Source organism: Amblyomma americanum, chromosome 2, assembly GCF_052857255.1.
Source record: "Amblyomma americanum isolate KBUSLIRL-KWMA chromosome 2, ASM5285725v1, whole genome shotgun sequence".
In the NCBI taxonomy this organism is placed as follows: domain Eukaryota; kingdom Metazoa; phylum Arthropoda; class Arachnida; order Ixodida; family Ixodidae; genus Amblyomma; species Amblyomma americanum.
The window spans coordinates 16286810-16308773 of NC_135498.1; the positions used below are offsets into that span (position 1 = coordinate 16286810).

At 46.0% G+C, this 21964-nt stretch overlaps 2 protein-coding genes across 3 annotated transcripts in view; one reads left to right on the forward strand and one right to left on the reverse strand.

Annotated features, from left to right (window-relative positions):
* The window catches only part of Alg3 (Alg3, alpha-1,3- mannosyltransferase), a 33742-nt gene extending 12700 nt beyond the window's left edge, over positions 1 to 21042 (forward strand). Inside the window, exons 1-9 of one of the 2 annotated variants that reach the window (XM_077653301.1) lie at positions 13791 to 14184; positions 14490 to 14589; positions 15264 to 15411; positions 16372 to 16532; positions 16641 to 16761; positions 17253 to 17455; positions 20380 to 20441; positions 20521 to 20656; positions 20813 to 21042. In XM_077653301.1, the coding sequence (XP_077509427.1) occupies positions 13962 to 14184; positions 14490 to 14589; positions 15264 to 15411; positions 16372 to 16532; positions 16641 to 16761; positions 17253 to 17455; positions 20380 to 20441; positions 20521 to 20656; positions 20813 to 20975 (1317 nt within the window). In that variant the 5' untranslated portion in view covers positions 13791 to 13961 and the 3' untranslated portion in view covers positions 20976 to 21042. Of the gene's footprint in view, positions 1 to 13790; positions 14185 to 14489; positions 14590 to 15263; positions 15412 to 16371; positions 16533 to 16640; positions 16762 to 17252; positions 17456 to 20379; positions 20442 to 20520; positions 20657 to 20812 lie in introns of those variants that run through there. The other variant, XM_077653302.1, reaches the window with a different exon arrangement.
* Positions 1608 to 5381, reverse strand: mei-W68 (meiotic W68). Its single transcript, XM_077653303.1, has 2 exons — positions 4959 to 5381; positions 1608 to 2430 (listed from the first exon to the last, which is right to left on the reverse strand). Exons 1-2 carry the CDS (start codon positions 5361 to 5363, stop codon positions 1732 to 1734), a joined length of 1104 nt encoding a protein of 367 aa, XP_077509429.1. The 5' UTR covers positions 5364 to 5381; the 3' UTR covers positions 1608 to 1731.
* Positions 21043 to 21964: the final 922 nt, after the last annotated feature.

Here is a 21964-nt window from a genome sequence, read left to right on the forward strand (position 1 = left end):
TCTGCATGCTGGTAGACCGCGTTACGTCACCATGTTATAACTCGTGAGTCGTGACGTCATGTTTTTGGACTACTAAGAGTGGCCCATCGCCATGGCGCGTTGTGGTGACTTCATGCATGGCGTAACACAGCGGCGCGTGGATTGCTCAGCATTCAGTGACGTCATGTTAGACGTCGAAACACAGTGGCATGTTAATTGCTCAGCATTCAGTGACGTCATATATGACATCACTGAATGCTGAGCAATCCACGCGCCGCTGTGTTACGCCGACGCCGCAGAACCGGGAAACGTGTCCTTAACAGCCGTCCCTATAAAACCAACGCGCCGCATCCTATCCAGAAGCCCGCTTTGCAGTCGGAAGTAAATAATGGTGAGGAGGAGGAGGAGGAGGAGGAGGAGGAGGAGGAGGAGGAGGAGGAGGAGGAGGAGGAGGAGGAGGAGGAGGAGGGACTGATGGAACAGAAGAGGTCTGCCTGGCTGTCGATCAGGCATGCTACTCCAGGTAATGGTGAAGAATGGTTAAATGCATCCACTTTCGACTTCAGAACGCATTGCGCTTACGTGCAGCAAGGAATCCGTGTACATTTTACCCGTGCTCTTCTTGTTCGCCGCTAACATCGTTGATTTTTCACTGCGATGTCTGAAAATTCTCTTTCTCCTTCGCGTTGTTTCGTGTCGCCATAGTGGAATCGTACGAACAAATACTGCCACTGGCTGGCTCAGTCAACAGCGTGTGCAGCCTATTTTTCATTGTATGTGACTAGCTCCAATAATAACGATGTTGTTATGCTGAATCCTCTTTGATTCCGCCTGTAAATACTTCGTGCTTAAAGGGACTCCGGATACAAGCTAATATTGGCCCGGGTTGGCAGATTACCTCTTTCTAATGACAAAAAAGACACCTTTCACTCAAAAAGGAGCTCTTAGGAGAGAAAACTTAACGGAGAATAAAATACAGGCACCGACACCACCGGCTGTTTCCCCAAATGCACTATTGTGATGTCAGCCGAAATTTTTGGTTGCGTCTAGAACAGGAAACGAAAGATTACGTGCTTGAATATCAAGGTGCCGTTCGACGTCGATACTCCTAGTATACCTTTATTGCGCACGGAAGATGAAAACTAAACATATGAAATTAGACTATGCAAACCCATGTCTCTCGACGTCATTGCCAACGTCACTATATTTCGAATCAGAGCGACGGGGAAAATATTCCATCTTCAACTCCAAATTTCTCACAAATCAAAGCCTCTCTTTCTGCAGCACAAAGCGTCAAGAAACAACCAAAAAAAAATCCAAGTACCCGAGCTTAAGAAAAACGAAAACTTGATAGAGAAGAAACACATGCACCTGAGGGGCACACCATGGCATATGCTTTCGATGCCCCGAAGCGGGTTCGATCAAAAGGAAAAAGGCGCCACCTCCCTTTCACCGCACAGCAATGCGCGGCAACTTTGCAGGTCAGTGTTGCACGAAAGACAGTACAGAAAAGGTTTGCGTAACGTGTTTTATTGAACAGCAGATTAATTGGGAACTAACAAAGAGGAACAAACAAGCAAGAATTCAGTGCCTACAGATTACAACTCAAAGCTGACGGGCTCACCGTCTCAGACGACAACGTTTGCACAACGCCCTTTACTGAACAAGAGGGAACTCTCAGAAACTATAGTAAACATTAACGAGGAAGAATCCATTGCCTATGGATGAGAATTCCAGGCCGGCGTGTGCGTCTCATATCCAACCGCCGAGGCTTAGCTTGGCCGGCAAGTACGACTCCGAGAGGAAGCTCGGGCCAATGCTGCAGAGGCTCTGTATCTCGGCCTTTCGCTGCATGGAGTCCAGGAGCAGCAGCTGCCTCTTCCACTCGCGGTTGGCCTCGATGTACGGCCTGCGCATCAGGTCCCTCAGCTTGGACCTGTCGGCGTCGCTCAGCGGCGGGCAGTTGGCCAGGGGAAACTTCTGCATGTCCGACGGGTGCACCCCCAGCCAGCGGATCCCTGGCACGGCAAGCGAGTCCGCCTCACTGGCCATCGCCAGCGAGCCGTACGCGTAGACGCACAGGATCTCGATGCCGTACGGGTCGGCGTCCACGAGTGCGTACGCGGGCAGCCTCAGCTCCACGTGCAGGCGGCGCACGAACTCGCGCGTGTTGACGTCCGGGAAGCCCTTGCCCGTGACGAGGAGGCAGCGGCAGCCCGGCGGCGCCCTGAGGAAGCCGTCGTCCAGGAGCTTCTGGAAGCTGGCGTCCTTCTCCACCACCAGGATGAACGAGGCCGAAGAGGTGAGCGCGCTCAGGCCGCTCACGTCACTCGGCACCAGCATGGCCGTGAGCGAGCCGGCCACGGGGTTTCCCGAGGAGTCGCGGAAGCGGACGGCGCCGGCGAAGAGGCCCTTCGACGTGGCCAAGATGTGCAGGCAGCGCCGCGGCACCTATATGCAGGCATATACGTTTTGTATGATGCAGGCTGGAACACTGCTCTTACCCGTCCCAAATGACGCGGCACTAAAATATTATGCCTACCATCAGCACCGCTGCTATTGTGTCTATTTTTTCGTCGGAGCTTTTATGCTGCGTAGTGTCCGCTCCATTACTTCGGTGGACGTAAACGTTCATTGATCAATCGATAAATCGATCGATCGATTGTTTGTTTGATTGATTGATTGATTGATTGATTGATTGATTGATTGATTGATTGATTGATTGATTGATTGATCTATCGATATAGGTTTGGTTTAGCCATTGGCCCAGCATTCTATCGTGGAATCTACAGCGTCAGCATTGGCTTTAATTATTTACTAGATTAGTTTAATTTAGTTTAATAGCCACCTCGTCCCTCAGTTGGCAGGTGGAGAGAGGCGACTGGCGGCCAGATCAGATTTCGCTGGTTCGCATGAGCACGGCTAGGCTTTCTTTTACGGCCGACAATGTGGATTCTGCGACCAAACGCAGGGCTAAATGGCAGAACCCAAAGTATATAACGGCTTTCGCTTATTAATACGCTGATTAATAAGCTCTACAAGTTATCTTTTTTCTTAATGCGCTAAGCTAGTAAGCTTAGCTCTACAGGATTTTTTTTTTTTTTCTGTGCGCATGAGGCTGTGTCAGTGCCTCACGGCTCTATCGTCCTGCCTACAGAAATGGTCGGATTCGACCACCTCTGTTTCTCTTATTTGCGCTTTTATCATTTTCGCTCGCATACTTTTGCGGAGCACGGAACTGCGTCGTCATTTGGTTATCCTGTGTGCAGTGTCTTCACACCTGTAGACTAATGCCCAACAGCGCCATGACTCACGGTTGGCAAATAGTCACGAAATGTTCGAAGTGGCCTCTGTCTTTTTATGCATGTGCCTCCATGTGATTACAGCGCCTTAAATCTACTTGCACGCTTGTTCATTTTTTAGGGGCGCTCGAAGACCTCTTAAAATGCTTCCCGCGGCTAAACCACGAGCTTGTTCTCGCTAAACGTTTGCACAGAGGTGGCGATTAGCGGTATCTTTTTTGTTTTATACTACGTTTGGGAGGGGTATTTGTCTGATTCGGTCAGAATTAATCGGAAATCCGCATCATATGTAGCAATGCAAAAGACTTTTTCGCAACTGCTGCACTGGCAGCGCCGCCTCGTGTCGGCTGCAGAATCATGAGATGAGATTGCACTCGAGTCTGCTTATGCGTGGAAATGCGAGAGCCTTTCCCTGTCCTCTCTTTCTCCCTGTATTTTTCATTTTTATTTTCCTTACTTTTGACGCATTTTATTTTTACCTTTTTATTTTTAAACTTTGTTTTTATTCTTAATTATTGTTATTTTACACTTTGTAATTTTCTTTTCTTTTTATTTTCACTTTTTAGTGTTATTTTTTTGTATTTTTTTTTTATTTTCCGATTACATATACCGAATCAGCAAGTATCTGGCCCAAACGTTACACACACAAAAAATTACCGCCCAATGCCACCTCTCAAGTGCGACGCAGTTGTCGAGTATGGCGTTTCTTGGGCTTCGCTAGCCGACAGTGAAAGGCAAACAATTAGCTGCTTCACTCGTTGCTCCGTTAGCAGACGATACGCCGTGCGCAATAGCTACGTCGCAGACAGGAGCTTTCTGCCGATCATCGCCGCCTTGCAGACGTAAATACTCAGACTGCAAATGTGGAGGCAGTCGAATATCTTAAAACACGAGTCCGCTACCAGAACTGTACTAAACAAAAGTCTGAATTTTACCTCCTCTAAGTTTTCAATACCAAGTGTTTCACCTAGGACGTTCCGCAATTTTTAAAATAAATAGCTTTCGCGTTTTTTTTTTCAGCACAGCATTGTCAGCGGTGAGGCGCATCAGAACACAGCTAAGACATGCTATTTGGTAGGCTTGTTAAATAATACTGAATAGTTAACTTTTTAACTATTACTGTTAGTCTCCTTATTTATTGAGAGGCATGTAGCCTACTGTAATATCCAGATCAGTGTTTAGAAATTCGAATATGCAGATACTTTGGAATATGCAGAAAAATACATGCGCTTTCGAAAACATTGCAGGCAAAGGAACCCCTTCAGTGCACGTAACTCGTCGAAGTAGCCAAAAATTGCTGGGATACATCGTCGAGGGTAACTGCGTTTTAGAAATTATAAAAACTGATTCACATATTACTTACGGTGTGCTCATGCCTCTCAATAAATAATGAAACTAAGAGCAGCCTTGCAATCTCAAAAGCCTAATTTTTAACACCCTGAACAGCGCCTTAACCGACCGGATGCCACGGCTGCTGACCAGCTTCATACAGTTTGCACAACATGAACACGAAACTATCTCTTTGCACAAGTTGATTCTTTTTTCAGAGACGGTAACAGCGTCTTGATGGAGGCTCGCGAAAACGTGCCTGCGTACCCACTGACATGCAGGATTGCGTTAATACTATTTGGCTTGTTTTTCGAACAAAACCTTTGCATTATCAATGCATATTCGTACCTGAAGCATGGAGGCGATATCTTCCACAATGGCGTCCACAGTCGCCTGTGTGCCGAACAGGGCTACGTCCTCGTAAAAAATCTGGCGCTTGGTGCTCTTGGTGTTCGTCAGAAGAAGGTAATGGATCTTGGAAAGAACATGGAGCATGAGGGTGAACTTTCGCATCGACGCTGCCGAGCCGAAAGACGTGACTGTCTTCGTGGAGGTGTCCTTGCGCACAAGTCCTCTCCCTTGGCAGTAGGTGACGTTCTCCCAGTCCTGTCGGCGATCGTACACAAAGCACGGCGGCTCCCCTCTCCCGATCTGCCCGGTCACCGAAAGAAATATGGCCTCAATCTTGAGAATGAGGGCGTGTCTATCAAAGACAATCGGCCGGGATGAATTTGCTGGGACCTGCAGAGCCATATTCTGACGCAGTCGGTGCGTGCGGAACCCCCAGCAACCAGTGGATGCAGACGACAAAGCGCCGGAGCAAGAAGTGCAGTAGCAGACGGTGTTATACGTCGAAAAAAAAAAAAAACGTCTGCTCCGAGAAGAGAAAAGAGAAATTAACCTAGTTTCTCATTTTGTAATTTTTAACGACGCCGACAAATGACAATAATTTCTAAAAAAGAAAAGCTTGGGAGAGGTTTTAGGTCAGACGGATTTTCTTCTGCGCATGCTCAGTAGTGTGGACGGGACAAGAAGGTGTTCGCCGTCTCACGCTGGCGCGTAAATCCTGTAATAAAATTTAATCGCACAATTGTAATGTGTAATCGTAATTTTCCGACTCAAACCGATAATCTAGGTGGTATTGCTCAAACGCTCAATCGTTGGCAGGTTTTTGAGGAAATGAAAATGACGCAGTAATTGTCTCTCGTCTCTGTTGACACCCGAACCGAAGTAAGGAAAGGGAGGAAGGTGGGAGGAAAAAAGTGAGTGTTTTGCCGTAGTGGAGGGATCCGGAATAATTTCGACCACCGTGGAATCTTTAACGTGCGCTGACAACGCATAGCACACGGAGGCCTTTTTTTGCGTTTCGCATCCATCGAAACGTGGCCGCCGCGGTCTGGTTCGAACCCGGGAAGTCCGGCTCAGAAGCCGAATTTCCTGGGTTCGAACGCCATACACGTTCTCAAAACAACTGGTGATTTTCACTCTCGAGGGTCCGTGACAGCAGCAAATAGGCTGCCGTCCGTGACAGCAGGCTAATAATAAACGTATATAGTTTGGGTTTCGGTAAAACAAACGGATTTGGCAAAACAAGTTTGGCATGGAGTGTCGAAATTTAGGCTTAACCGTACGTTGTGTAACAAAAGTAAAAACAGCACTAATTTTTACACAAACCACACAGAAAGACTAGACAGGACGGGCGCTGTGTGGTTTGTGTAAAAATTAGCGTTGTTTTTATTTTTGTTACATAATGTTACACCAACTAGCCCAGCAAGAGGTACTGTTTACCGTACCTTACCGCTTTCCAGCAAAAAAAAAAAAGAAAACACTAGAAAAAGGTGTGCATTGATCTACTTTACTGCGTTTCCTATACGTCTTCACGTCTATCCACTTCATAATGCACTCATATAAGTAAAAGAACGAAATAAAAATAAAACAAACTTTCCTCAAAGCGCAAGCTGGTACCTGAAGGGTACAGGTGCGGGCATAAGTAAACAGAGCACGCTATTCCGTGCTAATTGCAACCCCGCCTTCCCTATTGGACATGAAGAAATCTTATTTGTCTATGAGCAAGCGCACTCGCGTCCGCTGCCAGCCTTTACACACCAGAGTTCTCAGTTCCAATTAGGCATCGCATGAAAAATGTTAGAAGGCAATAGCGTGCTTCGTTCACTTTTTTCCGCACCTGTGCCATTAGCTATCCCAACACGAGTCGAACTAGCCGCTGACAAATTGTTCGGGATGCTAGCAAACTACAAGGGAAACTGTTCTATAGGAAATCCGTTCCTCAAGTTTGCTGTTCTCGCAAACTCGAGAGCCAACCGCTCGGGCTGTGAACCCGTCGCCTCGCACCGTGTTTGCACTCGACTACTGTTTGCTCGCTCGCCGTACTACCTACCAAGGAGGGAAGGAAGCTTACCCAAGTAGTAGGCATGTCCGTGAGGCCAGAAGGGGCATGCTGAACACATTGCCCCTCATTGTCTGTAGGAGAGCGACTCACTTGGCGGAACAGTCACATGACAGAATCGAAGACTATAATGAAAAGCAGCACCAGAGTACGTCTGTAGCGCTCACAATCGCGGGCAGTCGGGTCAAAACCGCCCTTGGGCAGACGCGGAGAAAAGTAATCTTTGAAACGGGACACCCATATTTACGTCGCCACAGCCTGATAGCATCTGCAGCCGTTTGAACTTGAGCGCGGACGAAATAGTGACAATCCGAGAACTTTTTGTGCCATCTTTAGAAGTTAGATTTGTGGGTCTTATGGGAAAGGCAAAGTCCGTGTCATTTTGACGCTGACGCGAGAACAGGATCATTCCAGCTGAGGTGTCACTCCGACCTTTGTCAGGGCGACAATAGTGACGCCGATCTAACCAATGGAAAGAAAAATACTTTCCACCACATGGATTAAACCGTTAATCTTCGACGCGCTTTATACTTTGAGGTATGGTTTAATAATACGAATGGCAGTTATAACCGGCACAAAATCCGAGAATGTCCGCTTCTGCGACTTATATTCGGCGGCTACAGAGGGATCCGCTCTACCCGCCCGCGAGTTTCAATCCATCAGCTTACGCAAGCTCTGAGCAACATTTAAAATGCACAACTTCATTTGGTGTTGGCAAGCTGTGCAGCAATTCGCACACCTTCAAATATTCAACATTCGAGTTATAGCAAACTGCTAGTGCACGTAACTCCTACGCGCCTTTCAACTAAGGAGACCCAAGGATTTCGACCACCTGAGGTTCTTTAATGTGCACCGGCCTCTAGCATTTCGACTCCATCGAAATGTGACTGCCGTGGCCAGGATCGAAACCGCGTCTTTCGGGTCAGCAGCCGAGCACCACAATCACTGTTGAGAACGGCGTCAGCAAGTATCGTCTAGAAGCAGCCAGCGCATTATTTGTTTCTCCTGGGTGGCTCCAAGCACCCCCTGTCTGCTCAACGACGAGTTCTCCCGGGCCTGCAGTAATTAACAGACCACACGGAGAGGACCGGGCTGTCATCTGGCCTCGGTCACCGTGCTTTGACGAACCGGAGTGCAGCCATCTTCGACCCAACCGATTTCCGGTGTCTTCTCACGTGCCAAGCGCCGCCGCAGCGAGCAAGTGTGCGGTATCATCCCCAATTTCCGCGACCACACCTGAAGACAGAGGTCTTGTTTCCGGTGTTTCTCCTTTTGTGTGCCTTCCTCAAGCTTCGGGGGTGACATGCCTCTTCGGCGAGGTGGCCCTCTACCTAGGGACTTAAGGGAATGAGAGCCCTACAAAACTCGGCACCAGAGGTGGGCAACCTCATGAGGTCGACCTCAGCCTCCAAATGACCTCTACCTCTACCTCGCGTCGTGAGGTGAGGTTGAAGTGAGGTCGGCGACGGCTCGAAATTTTGTGCGTGAGGTCAGGAAATCACACCTCAACCTCACGCGTGAGTTTGAGGTTGAGTGAGGTCGTCATTGAGTGGGGTCGAAAATTTGAGCTCGAGACTTTTTGCAGTTGCCACGTCTTACTCCGACGAGTGCCGCTTCCGAAGTGGAGTTGCCGCGCATCACCGCAGTGTTCATGCAGTGACGACGCTTGGTGTTCGGTTTTCCCTGTTTGGACAACCGGATGCCACAGTTCCCTCTTAGCTTCCGGGGCTGCACCGTAATGACCGTTCAGTCCGAGCCCACAGGAAGACGCACCCCTCTGGTCTTCCCGGAAGGAGTGTTACTGTCACAGCACGCCACTCTCCCCGGAGTCCCCCTTGCCCCGCTGGCGTAGCACCCGTAGCTGCCTGCCGGTCGGCTCGAACTCCCGGGAGCGCGCAAAGCACGTAACTCACATTTACCCGCGGTAGCTTCGTTTGATGCCGCAAACAAAGTTCAGTCCAACAAGCACGCAATAAATTCATACAAGACTGATTCGTGTTCATGCTCGTTGCCGGCACTGACGTCATGGCTCTTGCCTTGCAGTTGAATAAAGGAGATCCTGCTGTACATTACAAGCTGACTTAACAGAAACTGGAGTAGTCGGCACAGGCGAGAAAATGTGATTCAGGCGGTTCCTAACAATGACACCTGCTGATTTGATTTAAAAAGCACGAAGTCAGAAAAACCTGTAACACCGTCGAAGCTTTTGATTGGTGACTGCCCCTTTCGAATCTCACACTAATTATGTGTATTCCCGTTCCATATTGCAAGCAGGAACAAATATAATTTCGCTTTTTTTATCCTTCCGAATAACCTCTCTTCGGTCTCCTGTTCCTTGTTCTTTCTCGGAAATTCGCTTATTATGCCGAAACACCACAACACGAGGCGAACGCACCAGCATACCGGTATGCAAAACTATAATGAATGTATGACGATGTGGTGGCTGATTCCTTTTCCTTTTTTTTAATGAAGATGTGTGAATGGAACTAATTACATGCTCGCAATGTGCTGCTGAGTCGCTGTTTCAAACCTTTTAATATGACGTTTAATGGGGCACACAGCTGTTCGCTTCTGTTTTTAGTGTGCCATTTTTGTTTGTATGTTTCTAATCATTCTGATTTTTTTTTCTCGTATGGGATCAGTTAGGCCTGCCTTGCAGATGACCAGGCACTACACGTTATCTTTCATTTAACTATTTTGCAGAGGCCCATCGTTCACCTTAAACGGCTTCGCAGAATGCTCGCGCGGTGCTCGTGGGTAGAAAACGTCGAGGATGCTGGCGTACCATTGATTAATTCAGTTTTGAAGGAATAAAGTGATTGACTCAAAAGCAGCTAGTCTCAGACTAGTTGACGAAATGGTACCCAGAATTCTGTTGAGGCGTATGAGTACTTAGCCGTTTTTTTTTCCGGGGTAGGAAGAGGGGTGGTGGGTGGGTTGGGGGGGAACTCGGAAAAAGATTTCGCTGCGGAGAAATTTGAGCGGAGAGCCGTGGAGATTCTGATAGAGAGAGCGGTTCACGCTGCCCACTCTAGGCCAGTTGTTTTGACCCGTATGATTTTAATAGTTGGCACAGTGTTCGAAGACGTAATCTAACCCTTTCATTCAAAATGCCGCGGGTTCACCGAGTCATCGGAGATTTCCCAGGATTTTGAAACCATTACCATCGCCACCTGGAGGGAAGTGGCACAAACGGGGGAGGGCCTTGACCTCCCAGGAACATCATCATCCTTAATTATTAGCTGCAGGTATTCCTATTTTCCCGCACAATAATTGTCTTCGGTTGCTGGGTAATGTAAGTTATTTAATCAATATTCTGGCAACTTTTAATTTGGTAGCGGTATATCAGACTTCCTCGGGCTCATAAGGATAAACTGTTAGCATCATCATCATCATCGCCATCATCTAGAGAGTCAAAGGCATGTGTCCTTGCATGATATTTGCAGTATGATATACATGAGAACTGGCTCGTTTACCTGCGGACAATCCGAATGTCATTAATGTGGGCCGGGTTGTGGGCACTCTTTGTAATGCGTCATGCGCGCATGTGTAGTAATGTGGGATCCATATGGATCTTGAAATGGGGTGGAAGGGGGGTGGATGGGGGCCTGGTATGACGAGAAATTACATCGTTGTCACGTGAGTAGGTGTGATGTCATATTACAGCGCCGTCACGTGACTAGGTTTCATGGCACACTACATCGCCGTCACGTGACCTGATATGACATCACACTCATATTATGTCATCACTAATAATACAAATTAGTCTTAGCGTTATCCAATTATAATAATTAGAATTGATTAATTACGTGACGTCATCATATTCGTCGCGTGACTCGTCGGCTCGTGACGTTGCATGGCGCCGTTTCTTGCGGATACTTTTTTGCGGATATGACCTTGAAAGTGAGCCATCTAATGCTTTCGCATTAATAAAAGAAGCCGCTCGCTTCTACACAGGCATAAATACAACGTGCCTCTGTTGGTGTACTACAGTCGTCGCAGCTTGTTAAGTGTTTTCGAAGGCACCAACATACAGAGGACTGAAAAGAGCATTCTCGCTACGCCGGATAGAGCTAGAAAATCGAAATATACAGGTATGCGTCTGAATAACCGTCGCATTGGAAAGTACATCGACGAGTATCGTGAATACCTCCCCCCTCCTCCCAATTTCTGGTAGACGGTGTAGAAGGGCTGCGTTTGTCAATTGCCGGTTCGTGCGTGAATGAGCGAGAGGCTTCCAATACTAACAAGTATACACGAAGCAGGTTGCCAAGTATTGACACATATAAAGTACTCACCGACGTACTGGTGGTAACCGTGGTAACCTGGTGGCCCGCAGGCCATATACTCTCTGAGGGTTCATCCCAGATTATAAGCTTCTCCTATTGCGTGCACATCAATAGTAACTTAGGCAGCTTATTAAATCATACCATCATCATTTTGGCTTTCCTGTCTCACGGGATTCTCAGAATTGTTTTTAACTGAAGAACTTCTTAATCGCATTTTGTTTCGTTTTTCGTTAGTTTTCTGAGGTCGAGCATCCGACCTCAACCTCCCAATTTGAGTCTGAGGTGAGGTTGAGTGAGGTCGGCAAATTCTTTTTGAGATTGAGGTGAGGTCCAGATTTTTGAGGTCAGATGCCCACCTCTGCTCGGCAGTGAGTGTGGCAGAGGGACTCTCCCGTTTGCTCTTACGTTGTACACAATGTGAATGAATCCCATCATCCAACTCCTCCGCTCGACGGTGCGGCTGTCCTGGTGGTGGAACGTACGTCGGCTTGAGCGCGATTCCGACAAGCGACAAGCCGCTGCCCCGAACCCAGATCCAACCATTGAGTCACCGCGGCGGCCGGAATTAAAGGACAGAACCAGCGACTGAGCGGTAGAAGGACATGCTAGCTGTCTAGCTTTTAGACCCGAAAGTTCAGCAGGAGCTGACCGAAAGATCAAGAGCGGCTGCAGGACTCAAATGACTTCAAGGCCCATCGTTCTGTAGTTGCAGTTGAAACTGTAACAGCATGAGAGAAGAACTTCGATTATAAATTATTCAGCTGCCATGCGGGATCATTTCAAAAACGCAACTGGAAGCTTGGCGTATATACTCGATTTTTTAATCCACCATACAGGCAGTGCGGTCGAAATAGAACTAATGCTGCCTGCACAGCCCGCGCACGGCAGGCAGATCCAATGCTGCTTCGTGTTCCTGCATATGCAAGCTCTCGCAGGGAGCAGAGGCGCGCAAAGGTCTGCCATTATGTTCAAAGCTCTGCGGGAAAGCCGTTTTTCGTGTGGCTCCTGCCACACGAGAAAGCAGTTTGGAAGCACCATTCAGTCTGATAACTAAGCAGACTGCTCACAATTAAGATGAGAGTGGCTGGCCCCCTCCGACTCATACGTTGGGCATGAGCCAAAACCAATTGGAACATTTGACTCAGCAGAATCATGTTATCGCCGCTCTGCATATACATTGTTACGAGCAGCGCGGAAAAAAACAGACGCACAACTCTGCTCCCTGCTTGAGCATATGAAGACTAATGCCGCTCATGCTGCTGGCTATGCTCGAGTTCGCTCAAGCGTCGCTGTCTTGGACCACAGAACAATGGACCTTGCACCAGCAGTGGTGCTCTCGCCTTATATTTCCCTTCCCTATCAAAGTCCGTGGGCCATCTTTTGAATATCAGGACCCAGGACACGTTTCAGTGCACGTCAAAAAACCCAGGTGGTCGAAAATAATCTGGACCCGTCCACAATAACTACCGCGTCTCCCAAAACCAATGTGCAGCTTAGGGGCGTTATATACTGACGATACCACGTATGTTACCGCGTAAAAGTGGCTTTGCGTGCCAACATTTACCACCTTCAATTCTGGGGGCATGATCTGACCCTTCAAGGACTACAGTCGCCAAATTTTTGCTTTCGTGTTTTGTTCTTTCAAACAGTGCGTTAGACTTTGGCATACATGGTATGGATCACGCAATGGTATTCGCCTACAACCGCTAAATATTTTTTGCTTAACGCTGTTTCGGTCTCGGTTTCATTTAAACCTTAGGTCACATGAGTCAAAAAAAAAAGAAACGGCAATAAAACTGCTGATGCGTCGTTTGTTGCAATTCTTGCTCTTGAAGCAGCTGGTGAGTCGAAATTGCGTATCAGCGTTTATATCGTTAAAGACCCCCAGGTGGTCGAAATTATTCCGAAGCCCTCCACTACGGCACCTCTTTCTTCCTTCACTTCCTCCTTTATCCCTTCCCTTACGGCGCGGTTCAGGTGTCCAACGATATATGAGACAGATACTGCGCCATTTCTTTTCCTCAAAACTCAAATATTATTATTATTATTATTATTATTATTATTATTATTATTATTATTATTATTATTATTATTATTATTATTGCAAATTTTGTGCCTGATGTGACCTCAAAGAAACCGAAACCGAAACAATAAACGGTCGTTTAGCAAATCATTTTATAGAAGAACACATACAATAAAATTATGCGTCTATAGTTATTTTACTTTCTTAACAAAATTAAAAACCAAAAGAATTGTTTTTATTTTGTCACGCACAACACAACTAATTCGCATCAATTCAGTCAAATCCAGAACTAAACTCACCTTAACTCAACTTTAAATTTTTTATTTACGAATATATTTTTAAACTGTGCAAATTCTGTGTTCTCGACATAATTTTTAGTATTTTGTGCTGCATAGGCGGTAGCAATATGCTGTTTTAGATCTTTAATGCCTTTAGAGTGCTTCTGGTTTCTGTTGCTGACAATGTCCCTAGCCCTGTCGTCTCAAAAAAGTATGGCGCCGTACACGAAAGCTGGATGGATTTGCCGAATGTGCAGTTCAGTTGCCCTGTAAAGAGGAGCCGTGCTGCCGAGAGAGTTAGCATATAAGCGTCCAGATAAGCTCGTTTTACCGCAGCCACGTCCGGTGAACGGCATGGCGCCTCCACGAAGTATTGGGCGAAGAAGCCAGCACCACCGAAAGAATTCAACGTTCCTCTCCAGGCACCTGCGCTCCACGTACAACTGCATAATTAACGATCTTCGCCACTTTAGCTTGTCCCAGTTCGTAAATGACCCAGCCATTGTCTACTTAGTCGTACCATTCCTCCTAATAATTGAGTTTGTGGTGAACATGACAGTCATCAGCAAAGTACCCTGTGAGTATGCGAAACCGGTCGCGTGCAGACCGCCTTTGTATTTATGACTGTTTTTTTCTGGTGCGTGTGCACTTATGATAAAACGCCCTTTAGGCTTCTTTAACCCCTGGCTTCGTTTTCAATGGTCGCGTCATGTCCCTAGACACCTTTGACTATTGCTTTCCATATTGCTAATTGTTCTCGTTATATTGAGCTGATATGATCGTATCGAAGCGAATGCAGCTAAACAAGTTCATGTCCGTTGCGCTATGTTTGGGAACAGTTATTTAGTTGCCTCACATTGTTTTCATTTCCTCTTCTACCAGACACCGAAATAGACTGGAAAGCATATATGCAAGAAGTAGAAGGGGTTTTAAATGGAACTTTTGATTATGCTCAACTAAAAGGAGACACTGGGCCACTTGTGTGAGTATGCAAAAATTTTCGTACCGTGTTTGCTAAAGTGGCACTGTCGTACAGCCAGGGAATGCATGTTAGAAACGGTGCTCACAATTACTACAGGTTTCATCTTGCATTTTAATACTGTCCACCATAACACAAAACCATATTTGTTTGTAAGGTTAAGAAATCGCGCGTAATTCTGGTGGCCACGATCACGTTAGGTAACGTGTGCAAATGCAAAATAAAAGGTAAAGGTAAAAGGTGTGCGTAGTTGAATGTTTATTGACTTATATTTCAATTTAGTCTTTGTACTTGCCAATGTCTTTCGTCAATGCTTTTAAAGGCAGCCCTTGCAAGGCAAATTTATGATCTGTTTTTGGTAACCTAGTGCGTAGGTTGCAGTGATTAGCTTTCCATTCCTGAAATACACTTTGCACACATAATTCATGCGACTGTCATGTTCTTATTCGATTGAGAATTCGTGAATGACTTCTGTATTGATCAATTGTGTACATAGTATGTGCTGTCATTGCTAGGATGGCAGGCTTGGCTAGTTGATAAAAAATTCATACTGAGGATTCGCAATGTTCAGGCCGTAATGGGCGGTTTATCTATTTTTTTCCCTCTATTCGACCTTGCATGCTTTAAACTGTCATTGTCAATGCCACATGCACCAACGCAGACTGTCTACATTTCAGGTACCCTGCAGGCTTTGTGTACATCTTCATGGGGCTTTATTATGTCACAAGCCAAGGGACAAACATTCTTCTTGCTCAGTACCTGTATGCAGGCCTTTACCTCTTTACCTTGTGCCTTGTCTTCAGCCTGTACAACAAAACTTGCAAGGTGCTCACTGTTTTTGTCTCTTTGCGTATTCCATCTCTATCTCATGTGCAGCTGAATTGTTTCAAATGCTTGTGCAAAGCAAAGTGACATGTTTCGGAACGTGAGGTAGTTATGTGTGTTTATTTACGCATGTGCAAACTGTCCCATTCAGGTACGATCATTGGATTGCACTCTTTAGCAATTAAATCCACTGCAATGCCTTGATATGTGGCATCAAAGATGTGGGAAAACTGCGCAGAGCCTTACTGTTTTGATGAGCTGCTAAACGCACTATCTTGATCACCGCAACTCTTGAACGGCTTTGTGAAGCTCAAGCCACATATTATGTCGCAAATTGTATTTACCATGATTGAACTAGCAGTTCTAAGTACATCGTGCTAAATTTTGCTATATATGAGACAGATACTGTGCCATTTCCTGTCCCCCTAAAAACCAATTATCAATGCATTGTATTTCTGAATTTAGTGGCTGCTTAATGGCCCTGCTGTTTTCAGGTTTCAGAGAAGCTTGAAGAGAATTGTCATGCATGCGATGAACAGCAGCACCAAGCACCTAGCAGAAATGTCTTTCACAGATATCGTAGCCACATTGGTGTCCACCTTCAATTGTGATTCATTGTGGTCTTCTGCAGCAGGCTTGCCCCATTAATACCCAGTCACAACTACCTAAATCATTCACACTCTCATCTCGGAAAGTACCATAGCGGTAGGTAACGAAAGGGCCTACCTGTTTAGCCATTTTTCACTGCAGCGCTGTTGTTTCTCGTCTATTGTTATTGGCATTTAGGCTATCAGCCTTCTTGGCTTGTTGCGTTTAATCACGACCCAATGGTGTGTAGAATGAATACATGGAGAAATGCTGGTATTGTGTTATTCTCTGGTTCCGGTTTGCTGTACAAACATTTACTTGGGTACACGTGAGGCTTTGCCTCAAGCTGGTGTCTGCACTCTGCCTGCTCAGGTGCCCCCGTATGCATTGGCCCTCATGTGCGCCACCTCGTACCGTATCCACTCCATATACGTGCTGCGGCTGTTCAACGATCCAGTGGCCATGGCCCTGCTTTATGCTTCCCTGGGTGTGCTGATCAGGCGACGCTGGGTGCTTGGCTGCACTCTGTTTAGGTACGAAGTTCATGGCACAGAATAAGAATACGGTGCTGCACATGAGCTGGTCATGCGGACTGAAATGTGGTTGTTTTCCCACTGTCTTTTACATCCACTTCTTACTAGCCTGGCTGTCTCGGTGAAGATGAACATCCTGCTCTTTGCGCCTGCACTGTTCTTTGTCCTGCTGTCAACTCGGGGCTTCCTTAAAACTCTCCTGCTGATTGGCCTGTGCGGTGTTATTCAGGTATTTTCTCACTGCACGATGCCATTTTTTTTTTTAGTCTACAATTTGTTTCTGTCAAGTGTAGCTGCTCATACTAAACTCTAGTTTGGTGATTAAAAAACCAAGATTGCAGCATCGCTGTTTAACATGCTACCCATGCTAATGCACTTCAACGTGATCCACTGAGGATATTTACGTCCTGCGTTGTCCTTTGAAAACCAGAAGTTTGTTGCTTTAACCATGTTTAGGAAAGTGGAGAATCAATGATCAGCACAATTAAAAATTCATGCTTCATAACTTTTTGCTTGCTTTTCAGTGCCAAGCTTTGCTTCCCTACAAACCATTTTAATGCTTCAGCTACTAAAGATAAAATTTTGGAGTTCCCATCTACATCACTTTATGTATGCTGCATAGGTGGTGATCGTCACTTTAAACAGGAGCATTGCATTTTCTGCATTGTTTGTGCTTGGCCATGGACTCATTTTTGTTCCTGTTTTTGTTCCGCCCATCAGCTTGTCCTAGCGCTTCCTTTCCTACTTGCCAACCCAGTCTCATATGTTATGGGTGCATTCAACTTGGGCCGAGTCTTCCTTTACGAGTGGACAGTCAACTGGAGGTTTCTGCCTGAGGAATTGTTCGTAGACCGCAGGCTTCACCTGGCACTGCTGGGTCTACACCTAGCTGTCATTCTTTGCTTCCTACCAAAGTGGATCAGGTGAGTCAAGTGTTTGCATTGGACACTCATGCACATAGAGTGAAAGCTTTCATACTCTCCCACTGGTGACTTAAAAAAAAAATATCCTCAAAGTTTTATGCGCGGATGTGAAATCGGAAATTGAAGCATGTTATTTACAAAAGGCATGTTTCAATATTACAGCCTGCAACTCAGTAGATGCTGACTCTGAAAAAAAGCTTTTCACTGTATTTTACAACTAACAAAATTCTTTCTACCTTAGGTTGCTGTTAGGAAAGGATGCAGTTGTGACTTGTCACAAGTCTTTATGTTTGTAAAAGAAGGAAAGATCAAAATATCACTAAGAAACCTTACCTCTTAAAACCTTTATTTCTTTATACATAACACAGAGACACTTTCACTTAGTGTTAATGTGCCATAAAACACCACAACTGCAAAACTGCCATCATAGCTCAGTTGTTGAAGCACACTTTCACTTAGTGTTAATGTGCCATAAAACACCACAACTGCACAACTGCCATCATAGTTCGGTTGTTGAAGCACCGTATGCGACATGCAGAGGTTGTGGGTTCGGTTTCCGCCGGTGGTGTGTGGTTGTCTTTCTTCTGCTTTCTAGTCAATTACCTTGTGGATAAAAAAAAGTTTACACTGCTAATTTTTCACTGATCAGCATCACAAATTGAAAAAAAAAAATCACAAGCGGTTGTGATTGTCTTCTCACCATTTTCTTGTAACTTGTCCTCTGCAATAATGTAAATTAAAGTGGCTGATGGAATAAAATGATAAAATATCTGCATTAAGCGTGATTTGGATTGTATGGCTGTGTTCAGACATAAAGACCTGGCTTCGTCGCTCGCATCTACGTATACATGTTGAGAGATGGCTATTGGTTAGATTCTTTCAGACGTCGGGCAGCTACCAAGGCCGCGGCCAATAAGTCGCGTAGCTCCGTCGGGCCAGGAAGCTCTCCCTGGAGGTGAGGTCGTCGGAGGAACACCGACCTTCCAATGTGCAAAAAGTGACGAGAGGAGAGGGAAAGGCGCGAATACTCTGAAATTCAAATTTTGACCTCAGATACAAACGCATTAAAAAATTCTTCCTGGACAATATTCGTGAAGCGGCATGCTTTAACATACCAGGCATACTGCAACTTTGTTAGAGCCCCTTTCAGAGCCCCTTTAAGGAGAACCTAGAACCTTAGCCGTTGGGCAAAGTGTGAAGCACACAACACTGAGCATTGCGTTTTGATAATGGGACATGCTGAGAAACGTTGCATTCCACTATACTTCCTTATGTGTGCACAAGTTGCCATCGATAATGATGTTATGGTATGATGTGACATGCAAGGTTTACTGTCCCAGTGCCAGAGTCCAGTTGGCTGTACGAGACTCTGGTGGAGGGCTAGAGATGAAGTTCGACCACTTGAGGTTCTTGAAAGGCACTGAAATTGTGCAGCTCACAAGCGTTTTTGCACCTTGCGTCCATGGAAGTTTGGTTGCTACTGCTGGGATTCAATCCTGCAACATTGGGCTCGACAGGTCTCTCCAAAAAACAATTCATTTGCTTCATGTGCACATCTGTAGTAACCAGCCCTAATAAAAACAAGCATGGTGGTCCACTTAAGCTGAGGCTGCAGCAATGCCTCAGTTGAGCTCAGATGAGGAGAATGTCTGTGGCAGCATCGTACTGGGCACTGAACACGATTTGGTGGTGCCACATCTCTTTACATCCAGCATTTGCAGCCTGTATAGTCAATTTGTGCAGCTTTTTCATGGGCATTGGGAAAGATATTTGGTCTGTCACCCAGCTGAGGTACCGCTGCTTAGCCAAATTCCAGGCAGAATTTTTTTTTTTATTTCATTAAATATGGCATCAGAGGACTGCTTGCTGTAGACAACTGCATCTCCACAGTGCCCACTTTTAAAACACTCCGACTCAATTCTTTGCTGCTGTCTGCTGATCTCACCCCGTACTGACTCTTTCAAGGACGAGAAATAACTGCAAAGTTTTTTTCATCATGTCAGCTGCCAAACTGGGCTGTTTTCATAGAGGTGCCACTGCAAGGTTTGGGGATTTAACAACTGTTGATGGTGCTTCCAAAACTGATTCCAATCAGTTCGTCTTGCTGTCTTCGGTTATGAGACGATCTGAGGGCCTCTGAGCTTTAGCTGTATCAGCATGTGCGATTTCAAAACTTGGTGATTATGGGGAATTTTGCAGGCGATATGGTTGAAGTGACAACTAGGGGGATAGCATGCCCATTCTATTTGTGTCGTTGTACGTGAACCTGTCGTGGCTCACTTTTGCAAAGCCATGTCAGAGCGCAGTAGAGCCACAGCACCATGCTGTACTACTTTTTTTACTGCTTGTACAAAGAGAGCCGTGGCACCAACTGTGGCATCAGAATGGTGCACCCTCATGGTGTAAAGCAGGGCAATACATGTGCCCACAGTTATTGGACTTTGGTGGTGCAAGATGCATTTTGAGTGTCTATGTCCAGCATTATGTGCCTCCATGCCTCGCATTAGTCACCAGTGGAAGTTATCCACAACAGGTCACATAAAATGGGGTTAGGTTAGCTCATTGTGCTAAAAAGGAAAGAAGTTAAGTTTGGGGATACAGTTGTCATAGCTAGCTATGGGCTCGTCATGTGCATACTTGTCAGAGTGGATAGTGAAACACCTGACTACCAAACAATTTAATGAACATTATAAAGAATAAATAATGAACTAGGTATAGGTGTGAATGCCCAGGCTCGTTGATGCAAATGTTCATTTTATAATTGTGCAAGCAGTGCCAGAAGTTGTTCATATTATCGTATTATTGTTGGTGCTGTTATTGTTGTGATCAGCCTCTCAATTAGTTACTCATTGTGGCATTGTTTGTTATGCTCTCCTTTGCGTACAAGAACTGATGTCATGCTGACTTTTTTTATTATTATTTAGGTACCTGAAGCTAACAGAGTGGACCACAAACAAGGGAAAAGTACTCGTCATGTTTCCAGACCGTATCCTTTGGGTAATTTGAATTTACTAGCGAGTTGCTAGTGGGTGTTTTTTCATGGCTTCCTTAGCAGCTTTCTTCAGAAATCTTACTGCCAATGTTCACGTGCAACTTTATTGGAATGGCCTTCAGCCGTTCATTACATTACCAGTTTTATGTTTGGTACTACCACACCCTTCCTTACCTGTTGTGGACTACGAAGCTCTCAACCGTGACAAGGTCAGTCTGGCTTGCTGGTGCACAAAGTTCTCACTGCAATATTTTGTTTATGAGATGGGGCACATCCTCCTGTTACTGTATCCTGCTGCATCATGATAAAATAGCAGGGTAAAGTGTTTTGTGCCTATTAAGTTATTCTCTGACCTATCTTTTCAGGCTTACAATGTGGGGCGTGATAGAGCTTGCCTGGAACACTTTTCCTTCAACAACCTGGAGCAGCGGATTGCTTCACTTGTCACATCTAGTCCTTCTAGTCAGCCTCTGGAAGGATTGGCCAAAGGAACCGTCTGTGCCACCATCAGTGTCAAAAAATAAGTGACGCGACCTTTCGTCTGCTCATTTTTTCTCCTGGTCTGTGAAGAATAAAAAAGGTTTTTTTCTTGTGAGCATGTTTATCATCATGCCTTGTGCTGAAGAGCAGCAAGCTTCCCACAGAGTATCAACAGAAGAGAGAGATGTGGTTTCGCTGTAACTTTGCTGAGGGCCGCGCAATGGCGCTACCATCATCTTGCACAGCACTAATACAACCTTTGTCTGTAAAGTTTCGAGACATATATTTTCTTCTCTAAAAATGATTCCCCAAAACTAATGTTGGTGCATATGTGTAGCGCCACCTTTTCGGGCTAACCTGAGCTATTTATGTTAATTGCTGTGGCAGCCGCTAGATGGCACTACATATAGAAAAATACGTTGTCACTAGTCGTCTGCGCATTCTACTGTGAGTGAATGTGGAAAGGTGGACGTCCACCTCGAACAGCGTGTAAACATTTCTGTGACAAGCTTGGCAAGACAGCCACACAGACATATGAGCTCCTTCGTGATGCTTACGGCAACGAGACATTATCGCGGACGCGAGTTTTCAAGTGGCACAAGAGGTTCGTTTCGGGGAGAACGTCGGTGGAAGACGACACAAGCCAGGGGCGCCCTTCAACCTCGCGCAATGAAAACAACGTGGCTGGGATCAGGGAAATCGTACAGCAAGACCGCACCATTACAGTCTGCATGCTATCAGATGCTCTCGACATTAGTAAGACAACATGACACAAAATTTTGCGTAAGAACTTTGGGAAACGAAAGCTGAATGCCAGACTTGTGCCGCACTCGCTCACACAGGACCAGAAGGACACGTGGGCATCAGTAAGCGCTGATTTGCTCTCTGAGTCAGGGAAGGATACTGCATTCGTCGACAGCATTATTGCTGAAGATGAAACATGGCGTTTTCATTACGATCCTCAGACAAAGAAGCAGAGCGCCGAATGGCGGTCCACAAGCTCTCCGGTGTCAATAACGGTGCGGCGACAGAAGACC